Genomic DNA, 19,214 nt, shown 5'->3' with positions numbered 1-19,214 from the left:
GATATGTTAACTGACCATGCCATGGATTCGCTGCAAAGCTGTGGCTGTATGAAACAGCCCTGCATGTTCCTGCTCCCTGTGTCCCTTCCCCCAGCTCACACCTGTGGGGGAAGGGGTGAGGACATCTTACATGTCTCTCCAATATTTCCTAGATACCTTGAGTTCTGGATCCCATTCCAAATCCCTTTTTGGGGCCCTCCTCTTGGCTGCACCCTGTAACAATGGGACTAAATTTACTCTGCCTGCCTGCATGACTCTGAGACTCACTAGAGCTTCAAAATCCACATGTTTAACAAATTGTTGGAAGCAGCACCACCTGAGGTTAGTATACCCAGATTTGGGCTGTTTCCTTTGGGTTAAAATTAAAAGGATGTGTCCTGTGGGTACAGTAGGAACAGTGACCCTCCCAGTAGTCATATTAAGTTAGTACTGGCAGGAGAAAAAGGCTGTCCAAGTGGCTGGGCGATCTGTCACTGCGCCATGGACAGGAACCTTTGGAGAGCATGTTCTGGAACCCTGAGCGAAAGCTGGGCCCTGGCCACAGGTCCTGAAGTTGCAGAAACCTTGAAGCAGAGGGAAAACTGCAAGCAGGTCTCTGCCTCATGACTGAGGCCGGAGTGGGTTTCCCAGCAGGGCCAGGGAATATCGGAGGTCAGGGTCAGCGTGGACCCGCGTAGAGGGCAGACCAGAAACCATCATCATCGGGGGTTAGGAAATGGCTCCAGTTTTATTTAGTGTGTGTGTGTGTGTGTGTGTGTGTGTGTGTGTGTGCGCGCGCGCGCGCGCATGTGTGTGGGCGCGCATCTGGAGGTGGATGCATCTCATGGTCCTCAGGATACATGTCGGCGCAACCTACAGCTGCAGGGTTTTATGCAGTGTCACCACAAAACCAGGAAGACCAGGTCCGGGTCTGGACGCAACGGAGGGACCTCGGGGCGACGATTTTTCCCGAAGCGCTAGGGCTACCACGGCGGCGCATTCCTTCTTGTAGAGGTTGGGAAATAGCGCCTGCCTCGGCCTTTGGGGTCCCTCCAGGGTCACGCTGGGCGTGAGCTCGCTCTAAGCGCTCAAGGGTGCGTCGGGTCCTGGAAACACAGCGCAGGCGGGGCGGGCAGCCGCTCCCAGTTCGCCCTTCTGAGAAAGGAGGAAGGGAGGGGCGACTACTTTCTGAAAGCCTTGGAAACCCAGCGTGCGAGCTAGGCCGACACAGCACCAAGATGTCTGGAGGATCATTGAAGAGTCTGGGGAAGGGTAAGGCCAGTCCGCCGCGAGAGGTGGGGGTGATCTCGGCGACCCCTGGCCGCAGGTCGCGATGGGGCTGCTTTGGAGCCGAGCCTCTCTACAGGGCCTCCTCCGGTGGGAAACAGGGAACGGGCTGGGGCGGCAGCTCCCCAGACCTCTCCGCGCCGGTCCCCGGGGCGGCTGGAGGCTGGGGATCCTGGCCTCTCTCGGGACCGTAACCGCCTCCGCTTCTCCTCCGCAGGAAGCGCGCCCCCAGGGCCCGTCCCGGAAGGCCTGATTCGCGTCTACAGCATGAGGTTCTGCCCGTTCGCCCAGAGGACGCGCCTAGTCCTGGAAGCCAAGGGAATCAAGTGAGAACCCAGGCCGGGGGCAGCTCCCCGCGCCAGCTGCTGCAGGAGGCGAGGGTTGGGAATCTCGAATAGGGACCCTGGGGCTTCCTTTGCTGCAAAACAAAGGACTATTCTGAGCCTTTTAGGGAGGACTTAGCAAGTTATGAAGCCTCTCCCTGAGGAGGGAGATGAGGGGAAATGCCATAGACTCCGGAAGCCTAGGACACTCCATTTAGATTAACCTAACCATTTTATGGATTAGAAGAATGGGCTCCAAGGTAATGGCTGGCATCAGCTCTTTTAGCTCTTGTGGACCCCTAATTCCTGGTGCACTGCCCTTTCCCTTTCACCTGACTTCCGTCTGGTTTATCTGACATACTGTTTGCTGTTATTCCGAGTGTATCGTTTCTCATCAAATAGTCAATACTTAACTCAGTACAGAGTTAAGTATTGACTTATACTTTGACTTATAGTTTATACTTTGACTCTCCTGGCAGTGTGTGCTGTTGACTACATTGTTCAGTTGACCCTACAGGTTGGATTGTTGGGTGAGTCAAAGGGTCTATGCCTAAAAATTCAGTCCTTTGTGGAGCCTTACTGAAAGTTGCATGGTTATTAACATGGGTTAGCCATCGGAATCATGCAGTAGTGTCTTGGTTTTTCTCTGCAGACGTCAAATACCCATTGGAACTGCCCCCTTTCCAATGACTTTTGGAATAGGTGAAACAGACATTCGATACCTGTGGTGTGGAAGTTTAAAATGTAGCCCCCCATTCTAAGAAATTTTCCATCTATGTGTTTAAGGTTTATAAGTGTATTTTAGTCTTCTAGGGAGAGAATTAGGCAGGCAATCCCTGCCTAAAAGTCGTATAAGATGTATTCTAAAGAAGAAGAAAAAAATTTATGGATTAGCCCTTACCTCATCACTAAGATTGGCATCTTATTTGGATGAGTTGATCTGAATATATAGCAAAATACTCAACATTTAGTAACATTTTTCCCAAACACTATTTTATCCAAATACTATAATGTTTGCTATATTAGTCAGAATTCTTTTATTGCAAGTAAGGGAAGTGTAATTCAGGCTGAAAAAAGACATACGTTGTGCTGGTGTAACTGACATGTACAAGAAGAAGATGCAGCTGAAATCAGGGCACAAAGGCCTGGGTTATGTGCCCTCTGCAACTCAAGTTTGAAAACGACTCTACCTGACTGGGAGTTTTCCAAAGGAAGATTGAAATGATTCTTCACCTTATTACTGTACGTGTCGGGGGTGAAGGGTGGTGACGGTTGCCAGGTAATGCAAGCAGCAGGGGTGTATTAACAGTTTTGGATTTGTTTTGCCAGGAGACTTTCATCAGAGAAGTTTTTTTTTTTTTTGCCACACCCTATACCACTAGATGTTGGGAACAGCCCTGACTGGTTTCCGGAGCTGTAACCACCCCCAAGGCTAAGGCTGAGTGAACGACCTTCTGACCTTAAGCCTCCAAGGAGACAAAGCTTACCTCCCTGGCAGGAGCAGCGCTTCTGCTCCTTATTCCCTAATTGGCCTCCAGTGCTTGGTTGGTTAGCCAATGACGGGTAAAATTCCTCATGGGAGGATTGACCTAAGACAGGCATGATCACATGGAGGCCCCAGGGAAGGACTTGGGGCCTATGGAGAAGAGGGGTGATGGACCCTCCTCATCCCTCGGCTTTCACGAGGCCTGAGTCCTCAGTCTGTCTTTGAGAAGTCTCTGAGAATTCCTGGGCTGTCTGCCTCCCCTGACTTAAGCCTGAAACAATGACTGAGGGTGGTGCAGCCCTGTGCTGGAAAGGGTGATCAGGCCTGAGAAAGGATATGTGAAATCCTGTGAAGCCTGCTTTGCTAAGAATGCTCTTAGTTAAGTGATAAAGGCTCAAGCAGGAAATGAGTTTGTTTCCGGAAGTTTTGTAGCTCCTTAGCTGATAGACCCTGACTCAGAAGAAGCCCTACTAGTTCTTTGTATGCAATGTACTGTTTGATCCTTACTGCCTGACAATGATTAATAAGTTGTACCTAAGCACTTGAGCAAGAAAGCCCAGTAAAAGCTCTGTCTAGGCAAAAGTCGGGGCACTTTCCCCTTGAGAGAGTAGCCAGACCGTTCTGAGGCACTCTCCCCTTGAGGGAGTAGCTGTGCCGTCCCTTTTCCTCCACAGAACTTGGTAGTCCGTGTGACTTTGTCTCATGTCTCATCCATGATGCTGCGGGCACCGAGAGCTGGTGCCCTCGTCATCTAGGTGTTTACCATGTGTTATAACCTAACAAAGCACGGTTTTCTTTAAAAGGTACATGTTCCAACTTGTGGCAGGTGTGTTGACTTGGTGACTCACAATGTCAGGTTACCACCAAATGCTTTTGTTCTGAAAACCTTCTTTATCCCAAATGATCTACCTTTTGTTCTTTAAATGTATTTAATTGATTATACTATTAGTTGTCCCATTTCCCTCCCTTTATTTTTAAAAAAAATTTTTGATTATTGTTCAAGTACAGTTTTCCGTCCCCCACTCCCATCCCAGCTCACCCCCACCCCGTGCTCCCCACCTCTCTCCCATTTCCACCCCCCTTAGTTGTTCTCCATGTGTCCTTTATACTAGGCCCTCCCTTTATTTCTCTCTGCCCTGCACCCCTCTTCCCATCTGCATTCCCCCCACTGGCCCCGCCCCAGTTCATGTCCACAGCCTGTACATATAAGTTCTTTGGCTTCTAAATTTCCTATATTGTTCTTAACCTCCTCCTATCTTGTACCTACCATTTGTGCTACTTATTCCCTGTACCTTGTCCCCCATGTTCCCCCCTCCCCCTCCTTGCTGATAACCCTCCATATGATCTCTATTTCTGTGATTCTATTCCTGTTCTAGTTGTTTGCTTAGTTTGTTTTTGGTTTTTTTGTGTGTGTGTTTTTTTTGTGTTTTTATGTTCAGTTGTTGATAGTTGTGTTTGTTGTCATTTTACTGTGTGTATTTTTGATCTTTTTCTTAGATAAGTCCCTTTAATAATTTCATATAATAAGGAGTTGGTGTCAGTGAACTCCTTTAATTTGACCTTATCTGGGAAGCACTTTATCTCCCCTTCCAGTGTAAATGATAGTTTGCTGCATATAGTGATCTAGGCTATATGTCCTTGCTTTTTATCACTTTGAATACTTCTTTATTGTATGTTCATTGTTGTATGTCTAGTGCCTAGAACACTGGTTTATTCAACAGACATTTACTGAGTGCCTTTCTGACACTGTCTATATTTTCTTCATAGCATTCAAAACTATTTCAAATTTGCTTTTATGTGTTTATTAAAATGAACAAGGCACATAAGATCCCTGATTTCATGGAGCTTACTTTCGAGGGAGTCGACATAATAAACAGATGGATAGTGATCTAAGTAATTTCAGATACGAATCAGTTCAATGACAAGAGTAAAAGAAGATGGTCACATAATGGAGGCCCTCAGCAGCCTCAGAACAGGTGGTCAGGGAAGGCCTCTCTGAGCATCTGGTGTTTGACCTGGGAAGACAGGCAGAGAAGGCAGAGGACTAATAAGGGTAAATGTTCCAAGGTGGGAACACATATGGCAAATTCAAGGAATATAAGAAAAGCCAGTGTGGCCAGATCATAATGACCAAAAGGAAAGTTGCAGAAAACACATGTGACAAGTCAAATGTGCCTTGTGTATCCTGAACCGTGACTTAGAGTTTATCCTTTTTGCAGTGAGCAAGAATTGGGTAAGCAGGAGAGTGACCTAATCTAATTTACTTTTGTCAAAGCTCCACCCGGCCATGCGTGCAGAATGGACTGTAGGGAGGCCACAGAGGGAGCTGAGAGGCTGGTGGGGACTGTTGTAGGGGTCCAGGTGGCAGGTGATGTTTTGGATGAGGTAGTAATGATAAAGCTGAGAAGTGAATAAGGTCAATATGATTTGAAGGGCTAGCTGACAGGTCTTGCTGTTCCATTTGACTTGAGGAAGAGGGTGTAAGGGGCAGGAATCGAGGCTGAGTTGACTCCTAAGTGGTGGGGTCTGATCATCTAAGTGGATGGTAGGAGGACCAGTGAGGATTCATTCATTCAGAAGTTACAAAAGCCCTGGCTGGTGTAGCTCAGTGGATTGAGGGCGGGCCTGCGAACCACACGATCGCGGTTCGATTCCCAGTCAGGGCACATGCCTGGGTTGCAGGCCAGTTCCCAGCAGGGGACACACCAGAGTCAACCATACATTGCTATTTCTCTCTCTCTCTCCCCCTCCCTTCCCCTCTAAAGATAAATAAATTAAATTAAAAAAAAAAGAAGTTACAAAATATGTTTCATTCTCTTCATTGTCTTCTATTTGCCTTTCAGGTATGAAGTTATCAACATCAACCTGAAAAATAAGCCTGAGTGGTTCTTTAAGAAGAATCCCTCTGGTCTGGTGCCAGTTCTGGAGAACAGTCAGGGTCAACTGATCTATGAGTCTCCCATCACCTGTGAGTACCTGGATGAAATGTATCCAGGGAAGAAGCTGTTGCCAGAGGACCCCTATGAGAAAGCACGCCAAAAGATGGTCTTTGAGTTGTTTTCTAAGGTATGTGTATAAGAAATGTCAGTTCCTATTTAAAAAATGTTTTTATAAAGCTGTATCAGTGGTCATTTATGGTTCACTAATCTGGGAAAGGAAAACAAAACAGGATTATCCTCATCTGCCCTGACGTGTCCTACGAGCCCTTTCTTGATCGGTTCCTGTTTACCTCTCCAAAGTTAGCCCTGTTCACTCTTCTGACATGTTATGTTCCCGCCACACCGAATGTTTTCAGTCTTCCCAAACTCACCACCTTATCAAATCAATGTGTAAATTCGTTCAAGCAGTTAGCATTAACAAGGACATGACCAATAGTAGACAAGAATAGCAAGAGGAGGTTATATGTCTGTAATCCTGTTATCCTGTCAGCATGGGTCAGCATACACAGAAATATCTTGTCTCTAGACAAAGAAATGGTTAAAGAAATACCGTGAAGATAGGACTTACAGGGAAGACCTGTTGTTTAAGGAGACTGTGCAAAGGGAAGCCACTGGAGAAGGCAGAAGGACTTGTCTGGCTTAGCAGGATGAGGGGGCAAGAAGAGTAGAGATGGCTGCTATCAACGTTGATGAACAGAGAATGGGGCAAATTTACAAGAAAGGTGGTGGAGAATTTTTAAAAAGTAACAAGAGATTCATCGTACTGTTTAGAAAGAGAATGAGCCTAAAAGCTAGAGTTGCCCACTGTTACTTTTCTGCTCACACTCGGGAAAGCGGAGGTCTTAGGTAGTAGCATGTGGCCCCACCCTCCTGGCCACAGCTCAGCAAACTAGACATGCCCCCACGTGCATCCCCCGCCCAATCATCTTCTCGCCTAGAAACTTGGAACTGAGACAGTAAAAGTGGGGAAGTTTTGAATGAAAAAATATATATACGTATAAAATTAGAGACTTGACCAGCCAAAGCCACATAGGGAAGTGGAAATGAACACTGCAAAGGGACCTATATGTGGAAAATAATATAGAACAGACATGTAAAGAGAAGCAAAGATGACCAGGCAGGAAATGTGGATGGAAGGGCAGCCTGCAAACCTTCAGTTCCAATGAGCACAAGCTGTTCTGACATCCATGGGGTTTCAGGGGCTTCTCCTGTATTTTCAGAGAGAATGCCTGTTTACTTAAACTGGCGTGAGTGGACTTCTGTCTCGTGCAGTGAGATGACACCAATCGCACACACGCCTCCACCACGAGCAGTAAAGCATGTGACGCTGCGCCCGTCAGGTCTTCAGGCCCTCACTCCCCTCTGAACAGTCTCCTCAGGTCCTCCGCAAGGCAGAGATCAGGAAAACTTCTCTTCCCCAGGTCCCTCTGCAGCTGGGGCCCAGGCCCGCAACCCAGGCTCTCCCTGTCAGATACACACGTGGTAGAGTTCAGTTCAGAAACGGTCAATGGGAGGCAACAGGCTTGGTGTGGTCCTGTCGGTGAGAGTGGCTGATGGTACAGCATCAGGCTTTCAGGAGCCCTGGTGGTTGCCAAATTAAACTTCAGAGTAGCAGGGGCTTTGGTGATAGGGGCATTAGTTACCTCAGAGTCATTCCTGGTAGTGGCACAAACCTGTAGTTTGAGCTCACTGGTCACAGTGATGCTTTCCAGCAGGTCTGTCTGAGCGCAGTTTTGGAATGTTCCAGCTTAGTTCCAAGCCTGTTTGTTCAGCCCCCTGCAGCAATTCTGGGACACTCAGTGTCCTTTAAAGGTATTTTTGGCTCCAACTTGCCAAGGTGGGCTCTGTTATGTGCAACTTATAAAATCCTGTTTAATAGGATTTGGGGCCACAAAAGTGTTTTGAGGATCAGCCTATGACCTCTGTGAACACAGGAGTGGGTGTGCCCTGTAAGTTTCTAGACCACTGACACTGGGACTGGAAGGTTCTATCATGTTCTTATGGGAGGCTGGTGTACTCAGCCTTCCACTGATAAACTAAGACATTATTCTCTGTCTAGGTACCATCTTTGATAGGAAGCTTTATTAGAAGTGAAAATAAGAAAGACTGCTCTGGCCTGAAAGACGAACTTCGTAAAGAATTCAGCAAGCTTGAGGAGGTAACCAGTCGTGTCTCTTAGCTTTTATCCGATTCCATGATACACTGCATCGACTTTCTTCCTTCTACTCGTTGGTTCACATTCCCATTTCCCAAATGGTTTCACAGCAATTAGTGATGATACCAAATAAGAAATTTTAGTTTGTAACAGATTTCCGTGAGCGGTCTGTTTAACATATAAACCAAAACACCTCAACATATTTTGTCATGAGCTTGCTCTTAAAACATTTTGTTGCACTGATGTTAAAAATAACATGGGAAAAAAGAAATTCACCAACATTTCTGTTCCCTGTTGTTTTTCCATGCTGTTTCCAGTCCTTGTCCATATATTTCTAAAAAATGATTACCATAACTAATCAGAGCATGGATACCATTTTGTGTTCTTTTTTCTACTTAATATTAGGTAATAAGCATTTCTCACCACAAAGAATTTGCCTCAAATCATACAGACACTCGGCAAAGCCCGGATGTGCTTTGCTTCCTTTGAGGGGTAGCTGCCATTTTGTGTCTTTAGACTGAGCCTCCTCTTGGGCTGGAGACATTCCAAACACTCAGCGAGATTTAAACAATCAGTGTACAATGCAGAATGTTATATGGGCCCTGACAAAAACTCTAGAAGTTTTATAAAGGTAAGTTGGTTTGGTGTTGATTAATCAAATAATATTCTCAGTTCCCCCCTTGACAAAAATCATACCAATTCGTCTTAAACTTTAGAAACGTACTATTTGTGCTTTGTTTTCAAATAATTTCATTTAATAGTTATTCTAGTTATTTCCAGTATATTTTAGGTAAATTGTTTTATTGGAGGATTATCTGCAAAGTACCCAAAGAATAAGAGTATACAAAGCTTGATGAATTTTTAGAGTGAACATAGCCATAGAACCAGTACCCATATCAAAAAATGAGTATTAGTTTTAGCTGCTTTTTATACTCTATACAAATGGAATAACATTAAACTCACTTTCAGGCCTGGCTTCTTTTATACAGTATTAGGTTGTGAAGTAGTTCGCACAACATCAGTGTTGTGTGTAGTTCATTTCTATCTTTGTATAGTGTTCCCGCGAATGTATCACAGGTTTTTTTTCTCCCTTTACTCCTGGTGGACAGTAGACATTTCCACTTTGGGGCTATTAGAAATAGCACTGCAGTGAACATTCTTGCATGTATCTTTTGGTGAATATACGTTCACGTTTCCAAGTACAATTACTGGGTATGAAGTATGCATGCTCCCAGCTGTAAAACATCGCAGTACCCATTGCCATTCGTGCCCGCAGCGGTCCCACACCCTAGCTAACTTTGTCTGGCTCATTTGAGCCATTATGGATGCGTAGTGTCCTCCATTTTAGCTCTGATTTGCATTTCTTGGTCCCTGATGTAGTTGGGTGCCTTTTCAAAGGGTTACCGTCCATTTGGACATCCTTTTTTGTGAAGCGCACGTCTCACGCAATTTTCCAATGGGTTGTTTGCCTTTTTTTCTTGATTCCCAAGAGTTCTTTCTATATTCTGAATACCGGACCTTTGTTGTATTACAAAGATCTTGTAATTATTGCTTATTTATTTTTCTGTTGCTTATTTTATTTTTCATCACGTTCTAGTTTCTCTTGCTGATTGTTTTGCTTCATCTGAACCCAATAGATTCTAAAGCTTAAACTGATCAAATAGACAAAAATCGAACTTGGATATGTCAAGCAAACAGGGCTGTGCTGACCATTCTGCTGAACTCACCTGCATCTCTGATGATGAGTCTTCGGAGATGCACGAATAAGAAGTACTGTTATGCTGTTTTATGTTCAGGTTCTGACCAACAAGAAGACAACCTTCTTTGGTGGCAGTTCACTGTCTATGGTTGATTACCTCATGTGGCCCTGGTTTGAACGGCTGGAAGCCCTGGAGTTAACTGAGTAAGAGTTTTGAATATTATGTAAATAATTTAGGAGAATGATCATTGGAATAGCATATGTTGACCTTATTTCTGAACAAAAATTAAAATATTTTATACAACTGTTATGAATGGAAAAAAGTGGGCAGGAAGGAAAGGCTTGGGCATGTCATACGTCCGTCCTCACTGCTTCCCACCCTGGGGGACAGGTGGCAGTTCTGTGACATGCAGTAGAAAGTTTTAAAAGTAATTTACTCCTTCCCTCCTGGATAAAAATTCCTAAGGAAGGTGTGAAGAAGTACAGTTGGCAGTCACAAAATAGTCACAGGGCTGCAAAGTACAGCATAGGGAAGACAGTAAAGTCGTAATGACTCTGTGGCGTTGGATGGCTGCTAGACTTCCTGGGGATCCCTTTGTGTGTTATATACTGCCTCAGCACTATGCTCTGCACCTTAAATGAATATAATGTTGAATGCCAAGTGCAACTGAAAAAATTGTAAAGCCATGAGGATAAGCCTCTCCCTCCCGCCCCCTGTTTATAAGGCTGTCATGCAGGATTGTTATGGTCAATGCTGCCTCTTATTGACCAGTAAGACTCCCATACTAGTTTCCAAGCTCCACACTTTGAAGTTTGGCAGCCACCAAAGCTTAGAGCTATTAAAGCTTAGAGCTATTCAGGGTTACTTTTTAAAAAATATTCTTTTAAAACAACTCTGTAAATTTTAAAAAACTTATTCAAACATTTAAAAAAATTAAGTATAGCCCTGGCTGGTGTGGCTAAGTGGATTGAGTGCAGGCCTGCAAACCAAAGGGTTGCTGGTTTGATTCTAAGGGCACATACATGTGTGGATTTGGGGCCAGGTTCCCAGTAGGGGGCGCATGAGAGGCAGCCACACACTGATTTTTACCTCTTTCTCCCTCCCTTCTTCTCTCTCTAAAAATAAGTAAATAAAATTTAAAAAATAAATAAAATAAAATTTAAGTATAGTTGGTATTGTGGACAAAAAAAGGCCACACACTCAACCTGACAAACTCAGGGAGGGCCTGTGTTATGGCCTTAAAAACTCATAGAGACCGAAAATAACCACTTAGAATGGTCTGAAATTAAAGGTTTTTAACAAAAAGCAGTTTATGGTAAGTAGTCATGTCTGTCCTATGCTAGAATGTTCCCTGACAAAGGTCATCTTCATCTTAACTAAGCCTGTCTGTTGACCTTTTGCATCAAGGATAACATACCTGATAAACATACCTTTGCAAAAACAAAGTAATTTCCTTTTTACCGGGTCCCTCAAAGCATGGGCATCACACCCAGAGACCAAAGTCCTCTCACTGTCATTGTCGTCATGTTAATTGCTGACTGTTAACTACCCTATACTCACCTGTTTTGTAAAAGAAGCATGTGTCTACCATTTTAAGTTTTATCCAGTCCCAGAAGTTTCCTCACTTTGCTGTCTCCCACCTCCATTGTCTTTCACCTGTGGATTTCATGCAGCCCACCTACATCTTCTCTTTTGATTATAACGTATAAAGTAGGGTACAAAACTGCCATTTTCTGGAGCATTTTCTCAACCTGCTGAGGTTTTGCTTCCTGGCAGTTGTCGGTTTGGCTCAAATGAACTCATAAAAATTTTCTACAGATTTGAATGTATTATTATGCTTAGAGTATGCAATATTAGGTTTCAGGTGTACAGTATGATTTGACATTAATATACCTTTCCATGTGATTGACACAATTAGTGTGCTAATCATCTGTCACCGTGCAAACGTAGTCACAACATTATGGACTATAGTCCCTGTCACCCATCCTCACCCCTTCCCCTCTGGCGTCCATTGGTTTGATCTCTTTTTCTTTTTTAAAAAAATGTATCAGTTACAGTTGACATACAATATTATATACAACACAGTGATTATACATTTATATAATGTATGAAGTGAATATCCCAATAAGTCTAGCAGTATCCATCTGATCCCACACATAGTTACTACATTGCTAACTTTATTCCCTGTGCTGTACTTTACATCCCTGTGACTGCTTTTAGAGTTGGCAAGGTGTACATTTAATCACTTTTTAGCACAATCTGAACATAGATGGGTTGTTTTTCATGTTCTCATTTAAAAAAGTTATCACTCTCTCAATTTGGAATAGTCTCACACCAAATGAGCAAGTCATTTCCTTTTGGAAGATTCCTGTTCCATAAAACAAAGACTTCTACAATATACTCCAAAACTAATACAGTCATACCTCAGAGATATTGCAGGTTCAGTTTCAGACCACTGCAATAAAGCAAATACCACAATAAAGCGAGTCACATGAATACTGTGATTTCCCAGTGTATATAAAAATTATGTTTACACTATACCTTAGTCCGTTAAGTGTTCAAAAGCATTATGTCTAAAAAAGAACAATGCAAACCCCTTAATTTAAAATGCTTTTTTGCGTAAAGAAACACTAACCATTATCTGAGCCTTCAGTAATCTTTTCGCTGGTCAAAAGTTTGCCCTAGTAACATCAAAGGTCAGTGATCATAGATCTCCATAACAAATATAAAAATAATGGCCAGAGTATGAAATATTCTAAGAATTATCAAAATGTGGCACAGAGACACAAAGTCAAGCAAATGCTCTTGGGGAAAGTGCATGGTTAGTCTTGCTCAATGCGGGGTTACCACAAACCTTCCTTCAGTTTGTAAAAAATGCAGTATCCGAGAAGCACAACAAAAAGAGGCATGTCTTGTTCTGTAATTACATGCATTTTAAAGAAATATCTTTAATGAACTACTTTAAAGCTTAGAGGAGTACAAAACGAAACTGCAGAGTGATGGCGATGACATTTGGGAGACTTGGCAATGCCTTCCTGCTCACATCTTCATGCTTTCCATCTCCCGCAGGTGTGTAGACCACACTCCAAAACTTAAGCTTTGGATGGCAGCCATGAAGAAAGATCCCTCTGTATCGGCCCTCCTCACTGATGTGAAGACCTTCCAAGGCTTCTTAAATGTCTACTTGCAGAATAGCCTGGAGGCCTGTGACTATGGGCTTTGATGGGGGCACAAGTCAGTGAAGATGTGGCCCTGGCTGGTGTGGCTCAGTGGACTGAGTGCCAGCCTGCAAACCAAAGGGTCGCCAGTTCGATCCCCAGTCAGGGAACATTCCTGGGTTGAGGGCCAGGTCTCCAATAGAGGGACCGTGAGAGGCAGCCATATATTGATGTTTCTCTCCCTTTCTCCCTCCCCTCCCCCCTCTCTAAAAATAAATAAATAAAATNTCTTGGGGAAAGTGCATGGTTAGCCTTGCTCAATGCGGGGTTACCACAAACCTTCCTTCAGTTTGTAGAAAATGCAGTATCCGAGAAGCAGAACAAAAAGAGGAATGTCTTGTTCTGTAATTAACATGCATTTTAAAGAAATATCTTTAATGAACTACTTTAAAGCTTAGAGGAGTACAAAACGAAACTGCAGAGTGATGACGATGACATTTGGGAGACTTGGCAATGCCTTCCTGCTCACATCTTCATGCTTTCCATCTCCCACAGGTGTTTAGACCGCACTCCAAAACTTAAGCTTTGGATGGCAGCCATGAAGAAAGATCCCTCTGTATCGGCCCTCCTCACTGATGTGAAGACCTTCCAAGGCTTCTTAAATGTCTACTTGCAGAATAGCCTGGAGGCCTGTGACTATGGGCTTTGATGGGGGCACAAGTCAGTGAAGATGTGGCCCTGGCTGGTGTGGCTCAGTGGACTGAGTGCCAGCCTGCAAACCAAAGGGTCGCCAGTTCGATCCCCAGTCAGGGAACATTCCTGGGTTGAGGGCCAGGTCTCCAATAGAGGGACCGTGAGAGGCAGCCATATATTGATGTTTCTCTCCCTTTCTCCCTCCCCTCCCCCCTCTCTAAAAATAAATAAATAAAATATTTTAAAAAACAATGAAGATACTGTCTGATATTTTCCTTCACTAATACAAAAAATAACATGCTTTTTATTTTGCCAAGTGCTGTCATGTCTCTTTGGATCCCCTTCCCTGAGTTGACATCGTGGCACAACGGGTATTTCCTCAAGGCCCTCCTGCAGAAATGTAAACACACTTCCTGTTCGTTACGCTCAAATCTTCTCTAGTGAGATTAGACTTCAATCTAGATTTCTAACTGCCCACAGACATTTCCACTTGGATACCCTGTTGTCATTTCAAGTGATGCCCTTTCAAGTTTGTCTTTGAGGTTCTGAATTGAGAATTTACAATTCCTCATTCTTTCCATCTTTAACTGAAATCATGCCCTCTTTTATTCTTGTTCTGACCAATGAAGACCAGACCTCCATCACCTCAAAGCCAAGTAGGTGACTAGACCTGTTACTTGGTCTTCAATATCCAATCTCTCTCCCCTTCAATTGCTTGTTACCAAATCCCATGCTGGGCACACACACCATGTAAATACACACCCCTCAGTGCAGCATATAAGGCTGAATGAATAATAGGTAATATTCGCATTCAAAAATATCAATGCCATCCTCTACACATTTCCATAGCCCATTGGGTTTCTCACTAATTTTTATCATCACATCAGCTCCATGAAAACCTAGATCATAGAGTATCGTTTCATTGCACAGATGATTCGACTAAGATCCCAAGGTTAATACCTGGAAACACCCAGCACCCTGTTACTACTATCAAGATTATGGGGCGTGCCTTCAATACAGCCTGGTTTCCTGTACTCACTCATTCTTAAACGTAAAAGCACCTAATAATCACCGAAGGCTCACTGCTCCATTTGTGATTCAGTAAGTAGGTCCCGGGTGGGCCAGGTGGTCCACATTTGAAGTGAGCCCCCTCCACCCGGCCCCCACCCGCGTGGTGATGCAGGCGACCACTGTTGACTTCACAAACGACCTCTGGCCGGCCACTCTTGGCCACCAATGCCCAAGCTCCGTGCACACCCATCTCTGCTGTCGTCGGTCCGCCACACCCTTCCAGGTTCAGGTCGGCTGCGGGACGGCTTCAGGCGGACGTAGACCCGGGCGCAGCAGTGCCACGGCCAGTCGCTACCTGTCCCTGACACTCGTGGGGAATTGGGTACTGCGAAGCCTGTAAGGCGGCTGCCCTTTGGCTCAGCTCGGCACTGATTGGCCGGAGAGCCTCCGAAGGCTCTTGGGATTGGCTGGAGCTCTGGGCACCGCGGCCAGTTGGCGGGTAGGATCTCATTCTGGGGGGCGGGTTCCACCTTCATTCCACCTCCTGTTCGTTTGGGGTGCGTTGGGAGATTCCTGGGGGCGTCTCCTGCCACCTCCACCGGGTTGGTTCGGGCAGTTTGGGCGTTTGAAGGGAAGAGGCGTGGGTGTAAGGTTAATCAATTCTGAACTTGAGGATTTTCCACGAATTTCAGGTCTTAGATTAGGACCAGTGTTTTATGTTGCCTAATACTGTTGAAAGGAAGCCCGATTACTTATGTTCACAAAAGTTTCATCAAAGAATTAACCTCAAAAAAGTACAAGGGCTATATAATCCCAGATTAGAGAACAGGTCTTTAAAGTGAACACCTTTAACTCAAAGGGGGAAAAAACCCTCACTAAATAACCCTGTTTATTTTTCTGATTTGCCTGGAGACAGGTAAAGAGAGCCCCAAATCACCGATTCTAGTCCTGCAGTTGGGCACCACTAGTTCAGCTGCGTTGGAGGGCACCGCCCCAGGGGATTTTGGTCTCAGGGGGTGTCTTTGTGACCCTGCTGTATTCCAAGAATCATAAAGGTAATAGCTGATGTTGAATGCCTACTAGGCAACAGATGAGTGCTAAGTAGTAAGCATTTTTCGTCCAGCACCTGAACGAGTCTTTCCCAAAACACCATGTTGATGTATTGGTATCATTAACTAGGAGTTACCAGTGAGAACCCTAGGGCATAGAAAGTTGCTGTGATTTGCCCAAGGTCATCCAGCTAGTAAATGCCGAAGAGATTCACATCCAGCCTGAACTCTTAGTCATTTACACCACCCTCAAGATAAGAGCTTAAGTAAACTTCTGCCCAGTCTCTTTATCAGCTCCTAGCATTGAGAGAGGTTGAGCCAGGAGAGGATAGCAAGGACCATTTTGGCACACCGCTATCATACCTGAGATTTAACAGGGAGTGTCGCTGTTCTTTTCCTATCTCAGTCTGTTCTGTTTGATTTTGCAAATGTTTGGCTGACTTCAGGATCTTGCAAATCTCCCTTTTTCCATTCAAATGTAACTATATCAAAATATTTTTAGAATACTTTTTCTTTGATCCCTTAAGCTGTAAAGAGGTAAGAGATAGGAAAGCAGAATCAAGTACTTAAAAAAGAGTCTCCTTCCGCCTCTGCTTTCCCCTGTGGGAAGATGGAGTTTCTCCTCTGGCAACTTTAGTTGGCGATAATCTTTCCTTCATCTGTTTCAGAATTGTGGGTGGGTCAGGCGTGGGGAGGGAGTTGAATGAAGGTGGTCAAAAAGTACAAACTTCCAGTTATAAAGTAAGTCCTACGGAGCTAATGCACAAGCTGACCATAATTAACACTGCCGTCTGGTGTTTGAGAGTTGCTTAGAGAGTAGGTCCTAAAAGTTCTCCTCACGAGAAAAAAATTTTTTTTGTAACTCTGTGAAGATGAATATTAACTAAAGTTAGTGTGGTAATCATTTCACAATATATGTGTGTCAAATCACTATGTGGTGCATATTAAACTCATACAGAGCTGTATGTCAATTAATTATATCTCAAAACTGAGAAAAAAAATGTCCCAAACACATGAGAACATAAGATTCCCTATGACCCTAACTTCCTGGAAACAGGCCCCTGATTCTGAGTCCATTTGAAAAATAGAGCCTTTTCCCTGACTTAATCTCACTCTCTGAACTTGGCAAACAGTGTCTGAACACTCAGTAATCTTTCGTGTGAATTAAGCAGGCTTCATTTGTATTAAGAGGAATGTCCTCCAGTTTCTGCCACTACCAGAGGCAGGTATGAGAGAAAAATTTTGAAACACTGAAAAATGCAAAGTCCACTTCAATTCTCAAAACAGAGACTCATTTAAAAGTAGAGCGAAGACATTATTTCTGTGGTGGCATTCTCTCCCTAGAAAGCTTAAGCTATTATTACCCGTGACTGAAAGTCCTCACCTTTTCAAATAGATCCGATTCTATTTCAGGTAACTGAAAACCAGTTTGGAGTAGGTTTAATATGGCTTTGTTACCATTTGTCTCTTGCTTGAGTGAGTCAGTATAATAGAGGTGTAAACATAATATAATAACATGGAAGGAAAATTTGCAAAGAGGATTTCAGAGAGGTACCTGTTGTATCTGCAGAGGTACCTATTTCAGAGGTACTTTAGAAAGGAAGTAGGGATAAGCTCAAAGGTCGTAATGCAAATCTCTCCAGGGAAAACATAGTGTTCAGTGATAAGATTAAAAACCGCATTACTGAAATGTAGCCTGCAGCCTTCAACCCCTATTCAGCTGGCATTTAACTGGTAACTGGTGAAATAAATATTCTGAGTTGAATTCTAATTCCAATATGTTTCGCAAAGCTGAACTGCATGCATTTCATTTTTACGAATACAAAATCGGAATGCATTGTGCTATTTAGAATGTGTTCTTATTTACTAGTATTAGTCATTAATTTTGACTACTTACTGTACTGAGGATGGCCTGACTTCATTCATTATTTAAAACCCATCAGGAAGGTACTATTTGTAGTCTCATTTTACAGGTGAAGAAGATGAGGGTCAACGAGGTGAGAGTCAGCTGTCTAAGTGCCAAAGCCAGGGTTTGACTATAATGCCAAGTGAGGACCTTGACATTGTATTGCTTTCCTTCAAAGGAAGAACTGTCTGCTATTCTCTAACTACACCAAAGAGACTTGCATTCCAGAGTGTGGCTTCCCCTACACAGATATACTAAACAGCATCATAAACAGCTATTCCCAACACTCAGAGCTGATTTCCCTTAAAAGGTGGGAATGAGGGAAAAAAACAACAACTTGGAAATGTGTTCTCTTTAGCATAGTGAAAGATGGGACTTTTACTTTACAAATGGAGTTCCCGGTGTGGCCGTTAATAATTCATTATCAGCACTCCAGCAATGAGGAAACTCAGGCCAGAGAACCAAACCCAGGCCTCTGCTGGTTTTTGTATGGTGTAAGAGCTAAGGATAATTTTCACGTTTTTAAATGGTTGAAAAAAATCAAGAGAAGAATCATGATTTGTGATACATGAAAATTATATGAAATTCACCAAGAGTAAACCTTAATTTAAACTGTGGACTTTGATGATGAAGTGTCAGCGTAGGCCCATCAATTGTAAGAATGTAACTCTGATGCAGGATGTGGATGGTGAAGGAGGCTGTGCGTTTGTGGTGGTAGAAAAATCTATCTTGTGTTAGGTTTTATTGTGAACATAAAACTGCTCAAACAATAAAGTCTGTTAAAATTCAGGGGTTGGAAAAAGTAGATTATAGTTGTGAGTACACAAAACACAGAATAATTCTTGTGTTATTATATATTATGTATTGTATTATTCATTTGAATTACAATTGTGAATATATCTATGTATATATACAAAATTCAAATTTAGACTCCATAAATAATGTTTTCTTGGAACACAGCCAAACCCATTCATCTATGTATTATTTATTGCTGTTTTTATCCTGTAAGGGTCGAGTTGAGCGGTTGAGACAAGATGACTCAGAAAGCCTAAGATATTTACTATTTTGACTTTTTCACAAAGAGCTTGCCTGTGTCTGGTGTAGACTAAGATCCTGTTTGGAGTGCTCACCCAGGGGTCAGAAGTCATAATTCTTTCTCCTCCCCTTACAAGTTGTGAGACTTTTGACAAGTCACTTAACCTTGCCAGTTAGTCTCAGTTTACTCATTTTTTAAAATAAAATAATAATAGAACCTTCATGGGACAACTTCACATATTAAATGAGTGAACACACATAAAGCACAAAATACATGTTAGTAAGGACTGGTTGTGACTGTGATTCTGAGAATTTCATATTCTTTTAGAATCTGGATACATTTTCACGCAGTTATTCGACATCTGCATTCTTTCATGAGGGATATGTTTCATGCCCACGAGTCATCTCCTTGTCCGTGAGAAGCTCTCACACATCATGCTTATGTTCATTGCTTTTATTCCCATTCAGTTTGTCCTTCTTGCTTAAAGTTAGT

The 19,214-nt window shown here is 43.4% G+C and overlaps 1 protein-coding gene across 1 annotated transcript; it reads left to right on the top strand.

Annotated features, from left to right (window-relative positions):
* Positions 1-1,064: 1,064 nt before the first annotated feature.
* Positions 1,065-13,189, top strand: GSTO1 (glutathione S-transferase omega 1). The gene is made up of 6 exons (XM_037063987.1): positions 1,065-1,251; positions 1,484-1,592; positions 5,919-6,141; positions 8,074-8,172; positions 9,966-10,072; positions 12,939-13,189. The coding sequence occupies exons 1-6, from the start codon at positions 1,218-1,220 to the stop codon at positions 13,090-13,092; spliced, it is 726 nt and encodes a 241-aa protein (XP_036919882.1). The 5' UTR covers positions 1,065-1,217; the 3' UTR covers positions 13,093-13,189.
* The last annotated feature ends 6,025 nt before the right edge of the window (positions 13,190-19,214 follow it).

This window comes from Sturnira hondurensis, unplaced genomic scaffold, assembly GCF_014824575.4.
Source record: "Sturnira hondurensis isolate 20B ecotype Veracruz unplaced genomic scaffold, ASM1482457v3 Scaffold0014854, whole genome shotgun sequence".
Classification (NCBI taxonomy): Eukaryota; Metazoa; Chordata; class Mammalia; order Chiroptera; family Phyllostomidae; genus Sturnira; species Sturnira hondurensis.
Note: the sequence above shows the minus strand (reverse complement) of the source record. Positions and strands in the feature narration are given on the sequence as shown.

Coding starts and splice junctions, on each gene's coding strand:
- GSTO1 (XM_037063987.1), top strand. CDS start 1,218: ATGTCTGGAGGATCATTGAAGAGTCTGGGGAAGG. Junction 1,593..5,918: donor CTGGAAGCCAAGGGAATCAA/GTGAGAACCCAG, acceptor TTTGCCTTTCAG/GTATGAAGTTATCAACATCA. Junction 6,142..8,073: donor TCTTTGAGTTGTTTTCTAAG/GTATGTGTATAA, acceptor TTCTCTGTCTAG/GTACCATCTTTGATAGGAAG.